The sequence below is a fragment of the Pristiophorus japonicus genome, chromosome 2 (assembly GCF_044704955.1).
Source record: "Pristiophorus japonicus isolate sPriJap1 chromosome 2, sPriJap1.hap1, whole genome shotgun sequence".
In the NCBI taxonomy this organism is placed as follows: domain Eukaryota; kingdom Metazoa; phylum Chordata; class Chondrichthyes; family Pristiophoridae; genus Pristiophorus; species Pristiophorus japonicus.
In genome coordinates this window covers 263,947,218-263,968,537 of record NC_091978.1, presented here as the reverse complement: position 1 = coordinate 263,968,537, position 21,320 = coordinate 263,947,218, and the positions used below count along the sequence as shown (strand labels likewise).

The following is a 21,320-nucleotide window of genomic DNA, read 5'->3' as shown; positions in this document are numbered from 1 at the left end:
GACAAACTTAAGATACTGGGACTATTTCCACTTCAGTGGAGAAGGTTAAGATACTGCCCAATCTACTGAGTGACTGCAACGTTTTCTGTTTTTATTAAAGCAGTTGGAAGTAATTTTGACTTTGGAAATTAAATGAAATGAAGTGCATACTCCCATTCCTTGTTTTTTCATCTGTAATGGAAATGAAAATCGGGAGAGATTTATAATTGATCCAAAATCATCCGTTTTACAGTATCACCCAAAGTTAAAATGATACCCATAAAATTTAGTCAGTATTGTAAGAGATTGAGCACAGCAGATATAGCATATCCCTTAACATGCCATTGCTGGAGCAGTCAACACGGTGCAAAAGCAGAGTTTCTGGAGCAGGTTATTCCAGATTGCTTACTTTCGTAAATTGTAAACTTGGTCATGTCCATCCTTTAATGTACAGTGAAGATGCAATTTTAGGTGTCTATGAAAATCATTTTCTGAACAAGGTGAAAATACAATCACTAAATTCCCAAAATAATCCTTCATTAATAATATAGCGTTAAATGATCAAATTTCCATTCATGCACAGTAGAAGTGTATGAATTGATTCTTTTATTTAAATTTAATGTAAAATCAACCACCCTCTGAGGCAAATGAAAGGAATTATACATTGTTTTGTGATACCTTTTATAAATGGAAAGGTTTTTCAAAATTTAGTTTGGAGTCCTCATAAACACAAAATATATTATATCAAAGGCACAAATCAGTCAACCAACATTACCGGAGCTTTAAATTTTATACTTGAAGAAAAAGTGCAATGAAATTGCACTTGGGTTTTGTTTTGTTTCCACTATCATTAATCACAACTATTCTGACAAGACTCCCCTAAAAACTAGCTGATTTCAATCCAACTGAGCAATGCTGTTAGTTCTTTTTCTTTTATTCTTTCTTATTAATGTGTTGATACTTTGCTAATAAAATATTAACAATCGGTACTCAGATTTGACCACCTAGATCTCTCAAATCCAATTTACTTGACAAAGCAACAAGCATTTCTAAACAACCAAAATTTTAGAAGTGATTTTATTTGTCTTTCAAGACAAGTAATATCATTTTAAGTTGTTTTGAATTTTTTTTTAATTAAAATGAGATTTCAACAACATCTGGATAATGAAATGTGATTTTCTGAAAAATGAAAGAGTGAATTGCGCAAGCTTCATATAACAGAGTCATAAGGTGAATTGTGCATCACCTTACCACCAAGTGACAGCATGCGACGATAGGATCCTGGGGGGATGGAAATCCCAGCCTTCCTGGGTCCGTACGGAGTTTGTATGGACACGGGAAGGCATCGCAAAAGCCGTTTTCAGCGCTTTAGTGTCATCAGCAAACTTGGAGATATTGCACTCAATTCCATCATCTAAATCATTAATATATATTGTAAAGCGCTTGGGTCCCAGCACTGAGCCCTGCAGCACTTCACTTGTCACTGCCTGCCATTCTGAAAAGGACCCGTTTATCCCGGCCTTTCCGATCTGTTAAACTGGAGCTTGACAGATCATCCACATCTCGGGTGCGAGGACATTTGCATGGGCAAGCTTGCATTATTTACCCATATCTTGCCCAGCAAATGTCCTCAAAATTCTTACGCCTTTGTAACTAGTAGAGTGGACAAGGGAGAACCAGTGGAAGTGATGTATTTGGATTTCAAAAGGCTTTTGACAAGATCCCACACAAGAGATTGGTGTGCAAAATCAAAGCACATGGTATTGGGGGTAATGTACTGACGTAGATAGAAAACTGGTTGGCAGATAGGAAGCAGAGAGTCGGGATAAACGGGCCCTTTTCAGATTGGCAGGCAGTGACGAGTGAAGTGCCGCAGGGCTCAGTGCTGGGACCCAAGCACTTTACAATATATATTAATGATTTAGATGATGGAATTGAGTGCAATATCTCCAAGTTTGCTGATGACACTAAACTGGGTGGCGGAGTGAGCTGTGAGGAGGACGCTAAGAGGCTGCAGGGTGACTTAGACAGATTAGGCGAGTGGGCAAATACATGGCAGATGCAGTATAATATGGATAAATGTGAGGTTATCCACTTTGGGGGCAAAAACAAGAAGGCAGAATATTATCTGAATGGTGGCAGATTAGGAAAAGGGGAGGTGCAATAAGACCTGGGTGTCATGGTTCATCAGTCACTGAAAGTGGGCATGCAGGTACAGCAGGCGGTGAAGAAGGCAAACGGTATGTTGGCCTTCATAGCTAGGGGATTTGAATACAGGAGCAGGGAGGTCTTACTGAAGTTGTACAGGGCCTTAGTGAGGCCTCACCTGGAAATATTGTGTTCAGTTTTGGTCTCCTAATCTGAGGAAGGACATTCTTGCTATTGAGGGAGTGCAGCAAAGGTTCACCAGACTGATTCCAGGGATGGCTGGACTGTCATATGAGGAGAGACTGGATCAACTGGGCCTGTATTCACTGGAGTTTAGAAGAATGAGAGGGGATCTCATAGAAACATATAACATTCTGACAGGACTGGACAGGTTAGATGTGAGAAGAATGTTCCCGGTGTTGGGGAAGTCCAGAACCAGGGGACATAGTCTTAGGATAAGGAGTAGGCCATTTACGACTGAGATGAGGAGAAACTTCTTCACTCAGAGAGTTGTTAACCTATGGAATTCCATGCCGCAGACAGTTGTTGATGCCAGTTCATTGGATATATTCAAGAGGGAGTTAGATATGGCCCTTACGGCTAAAGGGATCAAGGGGTATGGAGAGAAAGCAGGAAAGGGGTACTGAGGTGAATGATCAGCCATGATCTTATTGAATGGTGGTACAGGCTCGAAGGGCCAAATGGCCTCCTCCTGCACCTATTTTCTATGTTTCTATAGGCATTACCTCTTTGCATAATGCCTGTCCTAATCTGCTGCCATTCAGATAATATTCTGTCTTCGCATTTTTGCCCCCAAAGTGGATAACCTCACATTTATCCACATTATACTGCATCTGCCATGCATTTGCCCACTCACCTAACCTGCCCAAGTCACCCTGCAGCCTCCTAGCGTCCCCCTCACAAATCACATCGCCACCCAGTTTAGTGTCATCTGCAAACTTGGAGATATTACACTCAATTCCTTCATCCAATTCATTAATGTATATTGTAAAGAGCTGGGGTCGCAGCACTGACCCCTGCGGCACTCCACTAGTCACTGCCTGCCATTCTGAAAAGGACCCATTTATCCCAACTCTCTGCTTCCTATCTGCCAATCAGTTCTCTATCCATCACCCCCAATACCATGTGCTTTGATTTTGCACACCAATCTCTTGTGTGGGACCTTGTCAAAAGCCTTTTGAAAATCCAAATACACCACATCCACTGGTTCTCCCTTGTACACTCGACTAGACACATCCTCAAAAAATTCCAGAAGATTTGTCAAGCATGATTTCCCCTTCATAAATCCATGCTAACTTGGAACGATCCTGTCACTGCTTTCTAAGTGAGCTCCTATTTCATCCTTAATAATTGATTCCAACATTTTCCCCACTACTGATGTCAGGCTAACCGGTCTATAATTACCCACTTTCTCTCTCCCTCCCTTTTTAAAATGTGGTGTTACATTAGCTACCCTCCAGTCCATAGGAACTGATCCAGAGTTGATAGACTGTTAGAAAATGATCACCAATGCATCCACTATTTCTAGGGCCACTTCCTTAAATACTCTGGGATGCAGACTATCAGGCCCCGGGGATTTATCGGCCTTCAATCCCATCAATTTCTCTAACACAATTTCTCGCCTAATAAGGATATCCTTCAGTTCCTCCTTCTCACTAGACCCTCGGTCCCCTAGTACTTCCAGAAGATTATTTGTGTCTTCCTTGGTGAAGACAGAACCAAAGTATTTGTTCAATTAGTCTGCCATTTCTTTGTTCCCCATTACAAATTCAACTGAATGCAACTGCAAGGGACCTACGTTTGTCTTCACAAATCTTTTTCTCTTCCCATATCTATAGAAGCTTTTGCAGTCCATTTTTATGTTCCTGGCAAGCTTCTTCTCATACTCTATCTTCTCCCTCTTAATTAAACCCTTTGTCCTCCTCTGCTGAATTCTAAATTTCTCCCAATCCTCAGGTTTGTTGCTTTGTCTGGCCAATTTATATGTCTCTTCATTGGATTTAACACTATCCTTAATTTCCCTTGTTAGCCACAGTTGAGCCACCTTCCCCATTAAATTTTTACTCCAAACTGGGATGTACAATTGCTGAAGTTCGTCCGTGTGATCCTTAAATATTTGCCATTGCCTGTCCACCGTCAACCCTTTAAGTATTATTTGCCAGTCTATTCTAGCCAATTCACACCTCAAACTATCGAAGTTACCTTTCCTTAAGTTCAGGACCCTAGTTTCTGAATTAACTGTGTCACTCTCCATCTTTATAAAGAATTCTACCATGTTATGGTCACTCTTCCCCAAGGGGCCTCGCACATCAAGATTGCTAATTAGTCCTTTCTCATTACACATCAACCAGTCTAGGATGGCCAGCTCCCTTGTTGGTTCCTCGACATATTGGTCGAGAAAACCATCCCTAATACACTCCAGGAAACCATCCTCCACCGCATTGCTATCAGTTTGGCTAGCCCAATCAATATGTAAATTAAAGTCACCCATGATAACTGCTGTACATTTATTGCATGCATCCCTAATTTCTTGTTTGATGCTGTCCCCAACCTTACTACTACTGTTTGGTGGTATGTACACAACTCCCACTAGCGTTTTCTGCCCTTTGGTATTCCGTAGCTCCACCCATACTGATTCCACATCATCCAAGCTTATGTCCTTTCTTACTATTGTATTAATTTCCTCTTTAACCAGCAATGCCACCCCGCCTCCTTTTCCTTTCTGTCTATCCTTCCTAAATGTTGAATACCCTTGGATGTTGAGTTCCCAGCCTTGGTCACCCTGGAGCCATGTCTCCATGATGCCAATTACATCATACCCGTTAACTGCTATCTGCGCAGTTAATTCGTCCACCTTATTCCGAATACTCCTCGCGTTGAGGCACAGAGCCTTCAGGCTTGTCTTTTTAACACACTTTGCCTTTTGAGAATTTTGGTGTAATGTGGCCCTTTTTGCTTTTTGCCTTAGGTTTCTCTGCCCTCCACTTTTACTTTTCTTCTTTCTATCTTTTGCTTCTGCCCCCATTCTACTTCCCTCTGTCTCCCATCCCCCGCCATATTAGTTTAACTCTTCCCCAACAACACTAGCAAACACTCCTCCTTGGACATTGGTTCCGGTCCTGCCCAGGTACAGACCGTCCGGTTTGTACTGGTCCCACCTCCCCCAGAACCGGTTTCAATGTCGCAGGAAATTGAATCCCTTCCTTCTACACCACTCCTCAAGCCATGTATTCATCTGAGCTATCCTGCGATTCCTACTCTGACTAGCACGTGGCAGTGGTAGCAATCCTGAGATTACTACTTTTGAGGTCCTACTTTTTAATTTAGATCCTAGCTCCCTAAATTCGTCTTGTAGGACCTCATCCTGTTTTTTACCTATATCGTTGGTACCTATATGCACCACAACAACTGACTGTTCACCCTCCCTATTTCAGACACGAGCCTGATACACCTATCATCATCATAGGCAGTCCCTCGGAATCGAGGAAGACTTGCTTCCACTCCTAAAGTGAATCCTTTGGTGGCTGAACAGTCCAACATGAGAGCCACAGACCCTGTCACAGGTGGGACAGACATTCGTTGGGGGAAGGGGGAGATGGGACTGATTTGCCGCACTCTCCTTCCGCTGCCTGTGTCTGACCTCTTCACGCTCACAGCATTGAAATTCGAAGAGCTCAACGCCCTCCCGGATGCACTTTCTTCACCTAGAGCGGTCTTCAGCCAGGGTCTCCCAGGTGTCAGTGGTGATGCCGCACTTCACCAGGGAGGCTTTGAGGGTGTCCTTGTAACGTTTCCGCTGCCCATATTTGGCTCATTTGCCATGAAGGAGCTCCGTGTAGAGCAATTGCTTAGAGAGTCTCATATCTGGCATGCGAACTTCAGCCTGAGCCAATATGTTGGGCAGTGTGCACACGCCTCGTGCCATATTGAACACTTAGGATCCATTTTATGCCTGTACATGTAAAATGGGCATAGCATCAACAGATTTCTAGGCCAATGTGTCCTTTTTGCTCAACCCATTCAATCAATAAGAGAGGTACTATGGCTGAACTTGACTTAGCCAAAGTCTAACCGTGTTAAAGTGATTTTGCTGAAGAGAATTGTTGGAAAAGGTGAGGGTCCAGAAATTCCAGGAGGTTTTATGGTTGCAGAGCTAAACTTCTGCCCACCATATAGATGCACTCCTGAGTCGATCTCATATTGCCCAAGTCAGGAGGATGTACATATTATGGGCAAGCACCCATGCTATTTGCAGTACTTATGGAGTGCCCGCCTCAGGTTGTGGTGGGAGAGAGGAATTCCATAGCAACCACTTGCTGCAGCATAAGTAGGCCCAAAACATTTTTTACATTTCTCAAGGCTTTTACCAGTCTCTCATTGTAACTCCAGCGAGTGAACAGTGGAAACCCCAGTCCCAGGGAATCGGTGCACATGGCCATTTTCAGCTGCAAATGCTATTTCCCTGAGGTTCTGCTGGATTCCCCATCTGAGTTACAGCAGGTGACTGGTAGAACTTCCACAGAATTTCAGGGTTCATATCTGGACAGGTTTATTACGCATCTGATCCTACTTCAATCAAAGTCTCTAATGGGCAGAAAAATGGAGTACGGATCCACCGTCATCACCCCAGCATCTGCCCTCATTGATCCAGGCAATTACATTTTTTGCCCCTGGACCCCCAGTTTTTATGGGGTTAAGCAGAATACAGGGCTTCCCCTAATGGCAGAATTGCTAAATGTACCGTATAATGTGGAACAAAAATATACAGGGCAGTAAAGTCCTAAGTCTGTTCCCTTGCCCACGCCAAGATAATTAGGGGGCATAACTGTCCCTTTTTTTAGAGGCCCGTTAGCGCCTCCGGAGGGTGCCAAAGTGGCGGAAAATACTTTTCACCCGGGGAGGGGTGGGGAGCTTGGGCGCTACCGGCTCCCGGGAAATTTCCTGGGAATTAGCGGAGGTGCTGCCACGGCCGCAAGGCTGGCATGAGCGGATGTCAATGCCAGCTTCGTGGGTCAGGAAGCTGGCCAACATCCGCTCTCGGGGCGCTACATAAAGGGGACGGCGCCAACGCATCACTGGATTGCCCATTCTTGTGTTGGCTCTACAATGGCGGCCCTAGCGTGGTCCGGGCCTTCAAAATGCAGCCCGGCACTCTGATTTGGGTGCCGAACTGCAGGCCCGGTCCAACACTGCCCTGGTGGCCCAGTGGAGGCCATCAGAGGCCTTGCACAGTGTGCAGAGGCCCACCCCCTTAAGCGAAGGCGAGGGGTGTTGAAGCGCGTCAGAGCTACGCAGAGCATCCGCATAGCGCTTGACTCACTACCTCAGTAGCACCCTGGGAACTGCCCCTAAAGGAAGTAGAGCGTGCGAGATTGCGCTCCACTTCCTTTGAGGGATGGTAAGCCCAATTCAGCGGCACCGGGCGCAGAAAGTCCCGGCTACAGCTGGTTACCATCCCCAATCGGGGCGCAGGGCAATTTGTCTCCCTTAATCTTTTCCTGGATGGTGTTAGAACTGTGAAAGTTGGCTTTCGTGGCTCAAGGCTAGGAAGGAGAAAAAACTCAGTAAGGTATCCTGCTCCTGCCCACTATCCAGAGACCACTGCTGAAAGTTTTCAGGTGTGAATGTCATGTGAGGAGAAGTTTGTGCATGGTTGTGATGACCACCATGGTTGATTAGGTCAGATTAAGGAATTTATGAGGCAAGAGCGGGGCATCTCATTTGCATGTGGTTGGCCGGCACTCACCATTATGTGCACATGTCTGCTGCCTGACTGCCTGATGCAGCTATAAAAACGAGCACCTGCTTGCCATCAAGGGAGGATGACCCAGAAACGGCCTTACAAAAAAAACATGGCGGCAGTGGCAGTGCATCCTCCCCTTTAATGGGAACCGCATTGCAGAAGGCCACAGCCTCAGTGCACCGTCGGGAAAAAGCAGATTTTGGCATCGCCCGACGGGAGGAAGATTTTCACAGGGGAGTTTCGCCGTCGGGGGGAGGGGGGAACATCTGCCATGCGCACTGTGATGACACACTTAGCACAGATTGACAGCATTGGAGTGGTAGCAAGGGGAGTGGGTCACTGCTGGGATAACACAGGAGTGCAATTTTGATAATGACAGCCATTTCCTTAAGGAAAGGGGCAATTTTGGCCGCCTCGTGTCTCCCGGAGAAAGAATCGGAGTGAATACTGACACCACTGTGTCAGCCAATGAGTTGGAGGTACGCTGGACTTGTGGTTTTTGTTGTATATGGAGAAAGGGTCAGACTGAACACCGTGAGCTCAAAGTAAAGTGTGACCTTAGTCTTTTATTGCAAGTCTCCAGCGTGCCTCTCCAACCTGTGAAGCCTTCTTAAATACCTGTGCTCCCAAGGGATTATGGGATCCCTTGGGACTCCAGGGGATGAGCCCTCTGGTGGCTGTACAGAATAAATACAAGTCCACATATATAACAACACTTTCCCCCAAAGTCAATACTGTAACTATTTACAATGTGAGTCGATCTGGGGCCCTTCTTGCCCTGGTTGATCCTCTCGGTGTGAATGCTGGTGTTGTTGAATCATTTGTTGGGACCTCGCTGGGCTGCTGTGCAGCTGGCCTTGCTGGGCTGCCTGGTGTGTTGGGCCCTGCAGGGCTGCTGTGAATGATGGGTTCTGCATCGTGGTCAACCGTGGTGCCGGTTGCCACTGGTGTGTAGGTTGGGGGATCAAAAAAGGTAGGGTCCAAGGTGGGTTGCTCAGGATAGTCCGTGAATCTGAGTTTGATTTGGTCCAAGTGTTTCCGGTGAATGAGTCCATTTGAAAGTTTGACCCGAAACACCCTGCTCCGCTCTTTGGCCATGACAGTGCTGGGAAGCCACTTGGAACCTTGTCCGTAATTTAATACAAATACAGGATCATTGATTTCAATCTCACATGACACATTTGCGCCATCATGGTATGCACTTTGTTGAAGCCGCCTGCTCTCTACCTGTTCATGCAGATCAGGGTGAACTAACAAAGCCTTGTCTTAAGTGTTCTTTTCATGAGGTGGGTTCCCAGTGAGTGAGTGGGGTCTCGTGCGGTAGCTAAGCAGCACTCGGAATAGGCGAGTCTGCAGTAAGCCTTCAGTTACCCTCTTCAAGTCTTGCTTGATGGTTTGCACTGCTTTCTCTGCCTGACCATTGGACGCTGGTTTAAACGAGGCAGATGTGACGTGTTTGATATCGTTACGGGTCATGAATTCTTTGAACTCAGCAATGGTAAAACATGGCCCGTTGTCGCTCACCAGGACATCGGGTAAGCCGTGAGTAGCAAACATGGCCCACAGGCTTTCAGTAGTGGCAGCGGATGTGCTAGCTGACATTATTTCACATTCAATCCACTTGGAGTATGCGTCTACAAGTACAAAGAACATTTTACCCAAGAACGGGCCTGCATAGTCGACGTGTACCCTAGACCACGGTTTGGATGGCCAAGACCATAAACTTAGCGGTGCCTCCCTGGGTACATTGCTTAACTGCGAGCATGTATTACATCTGTGAGCACAGGACTCTAAGTCTGCATTGATACCGGGCCACCACACGTGGGATCTGGCTATCACTTTCATCATTACGATGCCAGGGTGGGTACTGCGGAGGTCATTGATGAAGGTGCCTCTGTCCTTCTTCGGGACCACTACTCGATTGCCCCACAGAAGGCAGTCTGCCTGTATAGACATTTCATTTTTGCGCCGCTGGAACTGCTTTATCTCTTACTGCATTTCCACTGGGACACTGGACCAGCTCCCGTGAAGCACACAGCTTTTGACTAGAGATAATAAGGAGTCCTGGCTTGTCCAGGTTTTGATTGGTCAGGCAGTGATGGTGATTGCTCACTCCCAAATGCTTCCATAATCATGGCTAGATCTGCGGGTTGTGCCATTTCCACCCCCGTGGTGGGCAATGGCAGCCTACTGAGAGCATCGGCGCAGTTTTCTGTGCCTGGCCGGTGGCGGATGGCGTAGTTGTATGCGGACAATGTGAACTCCCATCTCTGGATGTGGGCCGATGCATTGGTGTTTATCCCTTTACTCTTGGAAAACAGGGATATAAGTGGCTTATGGTCAGTTTCCAATTCGAATTTTAGCCCAAACAGGTATTGATGCATTTTCTTTACCCCATAGACACACGGTAATGCTTCTTTTTCAATCATGCTGTGGGCTCTCAGCCTTAGACAGACTCCTGGATGCATAAGCAACCGGTTGCAGTTTCCCAAAATCATTAGCTTGTTGCAATACACACCCAATGCCATATGACGATGCATCACATGCTAGTACCAAACGCTTACATGGATCATACAACACAAGCAATTTGTTTGAGTCATAACAATTTTCTCACTTTTACAAAGGCATTTTCTTGGCTTTTGCCCCAAACCCATTCATCCCCTTTTCATAGTAAGACATGTAATGGTTCTAGCTGTGTGCTGAGACCCGGTAAGAAGTTACCAAAGTAGTTCAAGAGTCTCAGAAACAACTGCAGCTCCGTCACATTCTGTGGCCTCGGTGTGTTCTCGATTGCCTCCGTCTTCGCATTGGTGGGCCGGATGCCATCCGCCACAATCCTCCTTCCCAAGAACTCCACTTCAGGCGCCAGGAAAACGCACTTCGAACGTTTAACCTGAGCCCCACACGGTTGAGTCGACGAAGAACCTCCTCCAGATTCTGCAGGTGGTCGACTGTGTTCCGACCTGTGACAAAGATGTCGTCCTAGAAGACCACAGTGTGCGGGAGCGACTTCAGTAAACTTTCCATATTTCTCTGGAATATCGCCACCGCTGATCGGCATCTGTTATAAACAAAAAGACCTTTGTGCATGTTGATGCAGGTGAGGGCCTTCGAGGATTCCTCCAGTTCCTGCTTCATGTCGGCTGAAGTCAAATCCAGCTTCATGAATGTCTTTCCTCCCACCAGCATTGCAAAGAGGTTGTCGACCTTTGGTAGTGGGTATTGTTCCTGCAGGGAGAAACGATTGATAGTTACTTTGTAATCGCCACAGATTCTGACAGTGCCGTCTCCCTTGAGGACTGGGATAATAGGACTGGCCCACTTGCTGAACTCGATCGGTGAAATGATGCCCTCTCTTTGTAGCCAGTCTAGCTCGATCTCTACCCTTTCTCTCATCAGGTACTCAAGGCTCTCGCCTTGTGATGGATGGGTCGCACCCCCGGAATTAGGTGGATCTGCACCTTTGCTCCTTGGAATTTCCCGATGCCTGGTTCAAACAGCGAAGGAAATTTATTTAAGACCTGGGCACACGAAGTGTCATCAGCGGGTAACAGCGCTTGGATGTCATCCCAGTTCCAGCGTATCTTTCCCAGCCAGCTCCTGCCAAGCAGCATGGGACCATCACCCAGTACCACCCAGAGTGGTAGCTTGTGCACCGCTCCATCGTAGGAGACCTTTACGGTAGCACTGCCGAATACAGGAATCAGTTCTTTAGTGTAGGTCCTTAGTTTCGTGCGAACTGGAATTAAGACTGGCCTTGAGGCCTTGTTGCACCACAACCTTGCGAAAGTCTTTTTGCCAGTGATGGACTGGCACATGCCCATGTCCTGCTCCATTGACACCGGGAGTCCATTTATTTCAACATTCAGCATTATTGGGGGACAATTCGTGGTGAATGTGTGCACCCCATGTACCTCTGCCTCCTCTGTCTGAGGCTCTGGTTCATCGTGATCCTCTGTGAATTTGTCCTCCTCTGCAACGTGGTGGTTTGCAGGTTTGACAGGCTTTGCAGTTTGCCTGCACACTCGTTGGAGGTACCCCATTGTTCCACAGCTCTTGCAAACGTACTCTTTGAATCGGCATGAATGGAAATGATGATCACCCCCACAGCGCCAACAAGGTGTTAATGGCCTTGCATTCATCACCCTTGATGATGGACTCTGAGACCTCTGCAGACATATAGCTGCAGGTATGTGTGACCTGCCCTGTACATTACGATTTGAAAACAACATCACTTTGTTCACAGTACTTGTAGCAGCACTTGTGTGCTGAGAGATTTGCTTAGTATTGTCACTGGTGGCAATGAATGCCTGGGCTATCGCTATGGCCTTACTCAAGGTTGGGGTCTCTACAGTCAAAAGTTTGCGAAGAATGGTTTTGTGGCCAATGCCAAGTATGAAAAAGTCTGTGAGCATGTTCTCTAAATGTCCTTCAAATTCTCAATATCCTGCAAGGCGTCTTAGCTCGGCGTCATAACTCGCCACTTCCTGGCCTTCAGACCTTTTGTAGGTGTAGAACCGGTACCTCACCATCAGAACGCTTTCTTTCGGGTTCAAATGCTCTCGGACCAGTGTGCACAAATCGTCGTACGATTTCTCCATGGGTTTCGCTGGAGTGAGCAGATTCTTCATGAGGCCATACGTTGGTACCCCACAGACGATGAGGAGGATCGCCCTTCGTTTGACAGCGTTCTCTTCCCCATCTAGCTCGTTGGCCACGAAGTATTGGTCGAGTTGCTCCAGTAAAGTTTCCCAATCATCTCCCTCTGAAAATTTCTCCCAACTCATGACAGACAGCTCCTGTCCAAAAAAAAAGAGGGCAGAGATTATGATCTGAAATTGTTGAACTCAATGTTGAGTCCAGAAGGCTGTAAAGTGCCAAATTGAAAGATCACGTGCTGTTTCTTGAGCTTTCGTTGAGCTTCATTGGAACAGTGTAGGAGGCCAAGGACAGAGAAATCAGAGTGGGAGTGGGGCAGAGAATTAAAATGACAAGCGACCGGAAGCCAGAGTTCCGCTTGTGGACTGAATAGAGGCGTTCTGCAAAGCGATCACTCAACTTGTGTTTGGTCTCGCTAATGTAGAGGAGTCCACATCGTGAGCAGCAAATACAGTATACTAAATTGAAAGAAGTATAAGTAAATCGCTGTTTCACCTAGAAGGAATGTTTAGGGCCCTGGATGGTGGGAAGGGAGGTAAAAGGGCAGGTGTTGCATCTCCTGCACTTGCACAGGAAGGTGCCCAGGGAAGGGGAGTGGATTTTTGAGGTAATGAAACAGTGGACCAGGGTGTCGCAGCGGGAGCGGTCCTTTTCGAATGCTGAAAGGAGGGAAGGGGAAGATGTGTTTGGTGGTGGGATCATGGTGGCGGAAATGTCCGAGGATGATCCGTTGAATGTGGAGGCTGGTGGGCTGGTGGAATATGAGGACAAGAGGAACCTTATTGTGGTTCTGGGAGAGAGGGGGAAGGGATGAGAGCAGAAGTGCAGGAAATGGAACAGACGCAGTCAAGGGCCCTGTCAACCAGGGGAATCCTCAGTTAAGGAAAAATGAAGACATATTGGAAGCACTGGTACGGAAGATGGCATCGTCAGAACAGATGTGGCGGAGATGGAGAAACTGGGACAATGGAGTGGGAGGATGTGTAGTTAAGGTAGTCGAGGGAGTCACTGGGCTTATAGTGGATATTGGTCGATAACCTATCCCCAGAAATTGAGCCAGAGAAATCAAGGAAGGAAAAGGAAAAGTTGAAGATGGACCATGTGAAGATGAGGGAAGGGTGGAAATTAGAAGCAAAGTTGATGACATTTTCCAGTTTGGGGCGAGAATAGGAAACGGCACCAATATAGTTGTCAATGTGCTGGAAAAAGAGATGAGGGAAGTGACCTGAGTAGCGCAGGAACAAAGAATGTTACACATATCCCACAAAAATGCAGGCATAGCTAGGACTCATACGTGTCATTTCCAGCATTTTCTGTTTTTATCACTTAGAGCAATGCTGTCTCCAGGTGTGATTGACAGGGGGAATTATCCATTCATCTCCATTCTGTGTGGGACTTATGGTGTTACTATATGCAGCCATGACGAACATTCATTTACACAAGGGACGAGAGGGCTGTCAAGCATCCATGGAACCATACGTTAGCATGAGTCAGTGCCTTCAGGAGAGGAGAGGAAATTAGAAACTTAAGAAAAAGACCAAAAGAAATTGACTTTGTCATTTCGATTATCAGATAATGATTAATTGCACTGCTCCTTGTTCAGCACTTTTAATTGAAGTAAGATATTTAGCTGATGACTAATTAGTCATAGAACTGACCTTTTTTGTTCACTCACTTTGCTGTACGATGTAATCTACATGCAAGTTTTTGGAGAGGATTTTCTCATTCAATTTTGTCTCCAGTTTTCTCCCACTTCCTCCTGCTATACTAAAAATAGTGATTTTAGCTACAGCACAATTCCATGATTAGTGGCAGCCCTTTGGAGCATTGCCCAAATGGGCATTCTTCATGAGTGAGTCGGGAAATTCCCCGTGATTGATGGGCAGCTGTTTGACCATGGAAGACATCCACACAAGTAAACTTCTAGCAAGAGAAACTGGATAGAAAATAGGAGCAAGAACTCTGTCTGTATTTTTTGTTCTCACCTTATACCAGGAACTGCCCCATGGTTCAGTTAGCCAACGGTAGACTGAGCAGGGATTAAATCTAGAACATTTTTAGATCTTTATAGGTAGATGTCACAACATTGACCCAAGGGTGGTGATGGAGCTTGCACAGGCCTACTGTTTAAATACCACCTCATATAAAATCAGTTGCTTCTGCATATTAGTTTTTAATATCTCAAGCGATTATGGAATCATAGAGAGTAATTTGAATAATAGTGTATAACAGGCACTGTCGATTCAGCCACCCATTAAGCATCTCCCAAAATCAAATCAAAAATACTCCCATAGAATATTACAGCACTTAAACCAGGCCATTCGGCCTCTCCGGTCTGTGCCGTTTTCTCCACCAGTCTAGTCCTATTCTTTTACTTACTCCTGAAACCCTTTAATTTCCATCTTTTTGTAAGTAACTAACTTCCTTTTAAATAAATTCATGAAATCTGCTCCAACAATGTTTGTGGCAGAGAATTCCATACTGTGTAATTGTGTTTTTCTAAACTTGATTTGAATTCCTTTGGTGATAATTTTAATTTTATTCCAATTATTGTCTTGCCAATCAGTGGAACCAATGTAATTGCATCAAGTTTTATTATTTTGTAATAGTATTAGTATACTTAATTGGTTTTAGGCTACCTTTTGTAAATGTGAATAATATAATAATCATACCAATGTCTTCAAGTCAATATACAATCATATTCCATTCTTTGTTATTTCTCCATATAGAATGCAACAAAGATGATCTTATTGAAGTTTTGACCCAGCGCTCTAATGCCCAAAGGCTCATTATTGGTCAGACCTACAATGCTATGAATGGAAAGGTATGGGATCTAACATTTCCCCACTATTTTCACTATGTTTTGCACTTAGCTAACTTAATCAGCAACGAGTTCAAGGTCTCGGGTTATATTGCAGATAGAAACCAGGTTCATCCAGTCTTTTGTGTCATATCAACAAGTTACTGGGTAAGGAGCTCCTGAGGTTTGTTAAACTTGCTTTCCTAAATTTCAGTTTGTGGATGGGGAGTCTTCTCCCTGCCACCTGCCATCCACAGTGAAACAGGGTCTGGTAAGGAAAGGTGTGGGGGTTCCTGCAAAAATACCAGTCTCCCTTTCCTCGCTTACAGTCTGGAAATACGAGCCAATGGTCACTTGTCCAATGTTGGGATACCGATGTGCATAGCAATGTAACTCAAACACATTCATTTTGCTTGGCATATGCAACAAAACAAGAAAAAATAAACTATGCAACTAAGAAATAATTATGACTTTGAGACCTCCCACCTGGTGGAAATGGGCAGTAATTCCCCAAAATGGTGGGGAATGACTTACTGCCCGATTTTCACTGACAATGGGATTGTGTGCCTTTTGATGTAGGAGGCTGTGCTCGGACAGATTGAGGCTCCACCCCAAACAAACCCCAAAGGAAACTCTCTGAGGAAACAGCGGAGGCCGGAATCTGGCATACTATGGTCCTGGCCTAATTCACGAGCCTTCTGCCAATATTCCTGCCCGCTTTCCTATGAAGTATGCCAAAGGCTCTTGAATTCTAGGGCCTTTATACCTTTACTTTGTGAGTGACTGCCCTTGAAAACTTATGATACAAAATCTGTAACAGGATATTAATAAAACACAAAAATATCTATTGTCCATTTGTGGTGGATGTTGATTTAACCATATTCAACAATGGAAGTCACCAACAATTAAATTACTTCTTCATAGCAAAATCAACAGGCAATTACACACAATGGAAGAACAAAATGTAAAAAAGTACCTCTTAATAGAGCTGCCAATGAACAACTTTGGTAGAAAAAATACAAAAAACAAATTATAATTTAAATGAAGAAAAATTGCAAAGTGCTTCAGTGGAGATATGGCTCCAGGGTGACCAAGTCTGGGAACTCAACATTCAGGGATATTCAACATTTAGGAAGGATAGACAGAAAGGAAAAGGAGGTGGGGTAGCGTTGCTGGTTAAAGAGGAAATTAATGCAATAGTAAGGAAAGACATTAGCTTAGATGATGTGGAATCAGTATGGGTGGAACTACGGAATACCAAAGGACAGAAAACGCTAGTGGGAGTTGTGTACGGACCACCAAACAGTAGTAGTGAGGTTGGAGACAGCATCAAAGAAGAAATAAGGGTTATCATGGGTGACTTTAATCTACATATAGATTGGGCTAACCAAACTGGTAGCAATGCAGTGGAGGAGGATTTCCTGGAGTATTAGGGATGGTTTTCTAGACCAATATGTCGAGGAACCAACTAGAGACCTGGCCATCCTAGAGTGGGTGATGTGTAATGAGAAACAACCAATTAGCAATCTTGTTGTGCGAGGCCCCTTGGGGAAGAGTGACCATAATACGGTAGAATTCTTTATTAAGATGGAAAGTGACACAGTTAATTCAGAAGCTCGGGTCCTGAACTTAAGGAAAGGTAACTTTGATGGTTTGAGGCGTGAATTGGCTAGAATAGACTGGCATATGCTACTTAAAGGATTGACGGTGGATAGGCAATGGCAAACACTTAAAGATCACATGGATGAACTTCAGCAATTGTACATCCCTGTCTGGAGTACAAATAAAATGGGGAAGATGGCTCCACCGTGGCTAACAAGGGAAATTAAGGATAGAGTTAAATCCAAGGAAGAGGCATATAAATTGGCCAGAAAAAGCAGCAAACCTGAGGACTGGGAGAAATTTAGAATTCAGCAGAGGAGGACAAAGGGTTTAATTAAGAGGAGGGAAATAGAGTACGATAGGAAGCTTGCAGGGAACATAAAAACTGACTGCAGAAGCTTCTATAGATATGTAAAGAGAAAAAGATTAGTGAAGACAAATGTAGGTCTCTTGCAGTCGGATTCAGGTGAATTTATAATGGGGAACAAAGAAATGGCAGACTAATTGAACAAATACTTTGGTTCCGCACACAGTCTTAGGATAAGAGGTAGACCATTTAGGACTGAGATGAGGAGAAACTTCTTCACTCAGAGAGTTGTTAACCTGTGGAATTTCCTGCCGCAGAGAGTTGTTGATGCCAGTTCACTGGATATCTTCAAGAGGGAGTTAGATATGGCTCTTACGGTTAAGGGGATCAAGGGGTATGGAGTGAAAGCAGGAAAGGGGTACTGAAGGAATGATCTTATTGAATGGCGGTGCAGGCTCAAAGGGCCGAATGGCCTACTCCTGCACCTATTTTCTATGTTTCTATGTTTCACGAAGGAAGACACAAATAACCTTCCAGAAGTACTAAGGGACCGAGGGTCTAGTGAGAAGGAGGAACTGAAGGATATCCTCATTAGGTGGGAAATTGTGTTAGGGAAATTGATGGGATTGAAGGCCAATAAATCCCCGGGGCCTGATAGTCTGCATCCCAGAGTATTTAAGGAAGTGGCCCTTGAAATTGTGGATGCATTGGTGATCATTTTCCAACAGTCTATCGACTCTGGATCAGTTCCTATGGACTGGAGGGTAGCTAATGTAACACCACTTTTAAAAAGGGAGGGAGAGAGAAAGCGGGTAATTATAGACCGGTTAGCCTGACATCAGTAGTGGGGAAAATATTGGAATCAATTATTAGGATGAAATAGCAGCATATTTGAAAAGCAGTGACAGGATCGGTCCAAGTCAACATGGATTTATGAAAGGGAAATCATGCTTGATAAATCTTCTGGAAATTTTTGAGGATATAAGTAGTAGAGTGGACAAGGGAGAACCAGTGGATGTGGTCTATTTGGACTTTCAAAAGGCTTTTGACAAGGTCCCACAGAAGAGATTAGTGTGCAAAATCAAAGCACATGGTATTGGGGTAATGTACTGACGTGGATAGAGAACTGGTTGGCAGACAGGAAGCAAAGAGTCGGAAAAAACGGGTCCTTTTCAAAATGGCAGGCTGTGACTAGTGGAGTGCCACAGGGGTCAGTGCTGGGACCCCAGCTCTTTACTATATACATTAATGATTTAGATGAAGGAATTGAGTGTAGTATCTCCAAGTTTGCAGATGACACTAAACTGGGTGTGAGCTGTGAGGAGGACGCTAAGAGGCTGCAGGGTGACTTGAACAGGTTAGGTGAGTGGACAAATGCATGGCAGATGCAGTATAATATGGATAAATGTGAGGTTATCCACTTTGGGGGCAAAAACGCGAAGACAGAATATTATCTGAATGGCGACAGATTAGGAAAAGGGGAGATGCAACGAGACCTGGGTGTCATGGTACATCAGTCATTGAAAGTTGGCATGCAGGTACAGCAGGTGGTGAAGAAGGCAAATGGTATGTTGGCCTTCATACCTAGGGGATTTGAGTATAGCAGCAGGGAGGTCTTACTGCAGTTGTACAGGGCCTTGATGAGGCCGCACCTGGAATATTGTGTTCAGTTTTGGTCTCCTAATCTGAGGAAGAAGGTTCTTGCTATTGAGGGAGTGCAGCGAAGGTTCATCAGACTGATTCCTGGGATGGCTGGTCTGACATATGAGGAGGGACTGGATCAACTGGGCATTATACACTGGAGTTTAGAAGGGTGAGGGGATCGCATAGAAACATAAGATTCTGACAGGACTGGACAGGTTAGATGCGGGAAGAATGTCCCCGATGATGGGGAAGTCCAGAACCAGGGGACACAGTCTTAAGATAACGGGTAGGCCGTTTAGGACTGAGATGAGGAGAAGCTTCTTCACTCAGAGAGTTGTTAACCTGTAGAATTCCCTGCCGCAGAGAGTTGTTGATGCTAGTTCATTGGATATATTCAAGAGGGAGTTAGATATGGCCCTTACGGCTAAAGGGATCAAGGGGTATGGCGAAAAAGTAGGAAAGGGGTACTGAGGGAATGATCAGCCATGATCTTATTGAATGGTGGTGCAGGCTCGAAAGGCTGAACGGCCTACTCCTGCACCTATTTTCTATGTTTCTATGTTTCTAGTACAGAGGGACCTGGGGGTCCTTGTGCATGAAACACAAAAAGTTAGTATGCAGGTACAGCAATTAATCAGGAAGGCAAATGGAATGTTGGCCTTTATTGCAAGGGGGATAGAGTATAAAAGCAGATAAGTCCTGCTACAACTGTACAGGGTATTGGTGAGGCCACACCTAGATTACTGCGTGCAGTTTTGGTCTACGTATTTAAGGTAGGATATACTTGCATTGGGAGCTGTTCAGAGAAGGTTCACTAGGTTGATTCCGGAGATGAGGGGGGTGACTTATGAAGATAGGTTGAGTAGGTTAGGCCTATACTCATTGGAATTCAGAAGAATGAAAGGTGATCTTATCGTAACATATAAGATAATAAGAGATGCAGAGAGGATATTTCCAGGAAACTAAAACTAGGGGACATATGGGCCCAAGTTTTGGCGCAGCCCCGACCTGGATGCCTGTTTTTCACGCCACAAAGTGCGCATTAAAAAAAACTTACAGATTCTCCGGCTCTCTGCTGGTCCTCTGGAGCCTGGCGTGGTGCAGCACGAGCTGTAGGGGGCGGAGCTAGGTCCCTGTGCTGAAAACAGTGCCGGGACCTCTGCACATGCGCGCTACAGTGGGCGCGCATGTGCAGTAGCTCCAGGCGCCCAAAACTGTGTGGGAGGGGCCCGAAGCACGCAGCCACTAGCCCTGGCCGAATGGCCTCATTGGGGCTGCGTGCATAAGGCTGCCACCCACGCCCAGCTCCTGCTTCCTCCAGACCCGACTCGACTCCCGCTTCCCCCACCGCCCCCGGACTGGACCCGACCCCGACCCAACTCTCCCGCTTCCCCTCCCCCCCCCCGCCTTCGGACTGGACCCGACCCCCCGGACTGGACCCAACCCGCGCTCCCACCCGACCTGACCTCCCTCTCCCTCCCTCCATCCCCCCCCCACCCGACCCGAACCGAACCAACCTCCCTCCGCTCCCTCCGTCCCGACCGCGCTCCCGGCCACGGACCCCAGACCCGACCCAACGCCTCCTACCTGTAAATCTGGTGCTGGGGACGGGCCCTGCGCGAAGTCTTGGGCCCGGCCGGGCCCGGCCCGTTCAGCCTCCCTCCCCCTTCTCCTTCCCCCCCCACTTCTCCTTCCCCCCTTCTCCTTTCCTTCCCCCCTTCTCCTTTCCTTTCCCCCTCTCTTTCTTCTTCTTCTCTCCCCCCCTTTCCCCTTCTCCTCTCCCCCCTTTCCCCTTCTCCTCTCCCCTTCCCCTTCTCCACCCCCCCTTCCCCTTCTCCTCTCCCCCCTTTCCCCTTCTCCTCTCCCCTTCCCCTTCTCCACCCCCCCTTCCCCTTCTCCTCTCCCCCCCCTTTCCCCTTCTCCTCCCCCCCTTCCCCTTCTCCTCCTCCCCCTTCCCCTTCTTCTCCCCCCTATCCCTTCTCCTCCCCCTACTCCCCCTTTTCTCCCCCATCCCTCCCCCTTCCCTCCCTCCCCCTCTGCCTCCCTCCCTCCCCTCCCCCTGCCCCCCATCCCCCTGCCCCCTCCCCTCTCTCCCTCTACCCCCCTCCTCCCCCTCCCCTCGCTGTCAGAAACACAGACACTGACAGACAGAGAGTGAGAGACATACACAGACAGACAGAGAGATAGAGACACTGACAGAGACACACTGGGGGGAGGGGGGGTGTGGGGGGAGCATCCCAGCATGCTGTTGGAGGGCTCCCGGTGCTGCAGTCAGTAAATAGAAAATGTTTTATTTATTGATTTTTTTAAAAAAAAATATTTCTTATTAATTTTTTTTGATTGATTTATCGGTTGATTCATTGATGTTTTTATCATTTATTATTGATGATGGCTCTTTGGCCCCAAGTTTCCACATG

The 21,320-nt window shown here is 46.1% G+C and overlaps 1 protein-coding gene across 1 annotated transcript in view; it reads left to right on the top strand.

Moving 5' to 3' along the window:
- The window catches only part of LOC139233769 (annexin A10-like), a 124,250-nt gene that overhangs the window by 25,696 nt on the left and 77,234 nt on the right, over positions 1–21,320 (top strand). The window contains exon 3 of the mRNA XM_070864278.1: positions 15,280–15,374. Within this exon, the coding sequence (XP_070720379.1) occupies positions 15,280–15,374 (95 nt within the window). The remainder of the gene's footprint in view (positions 1–15,279; positions 15,375–21,320) is intronic.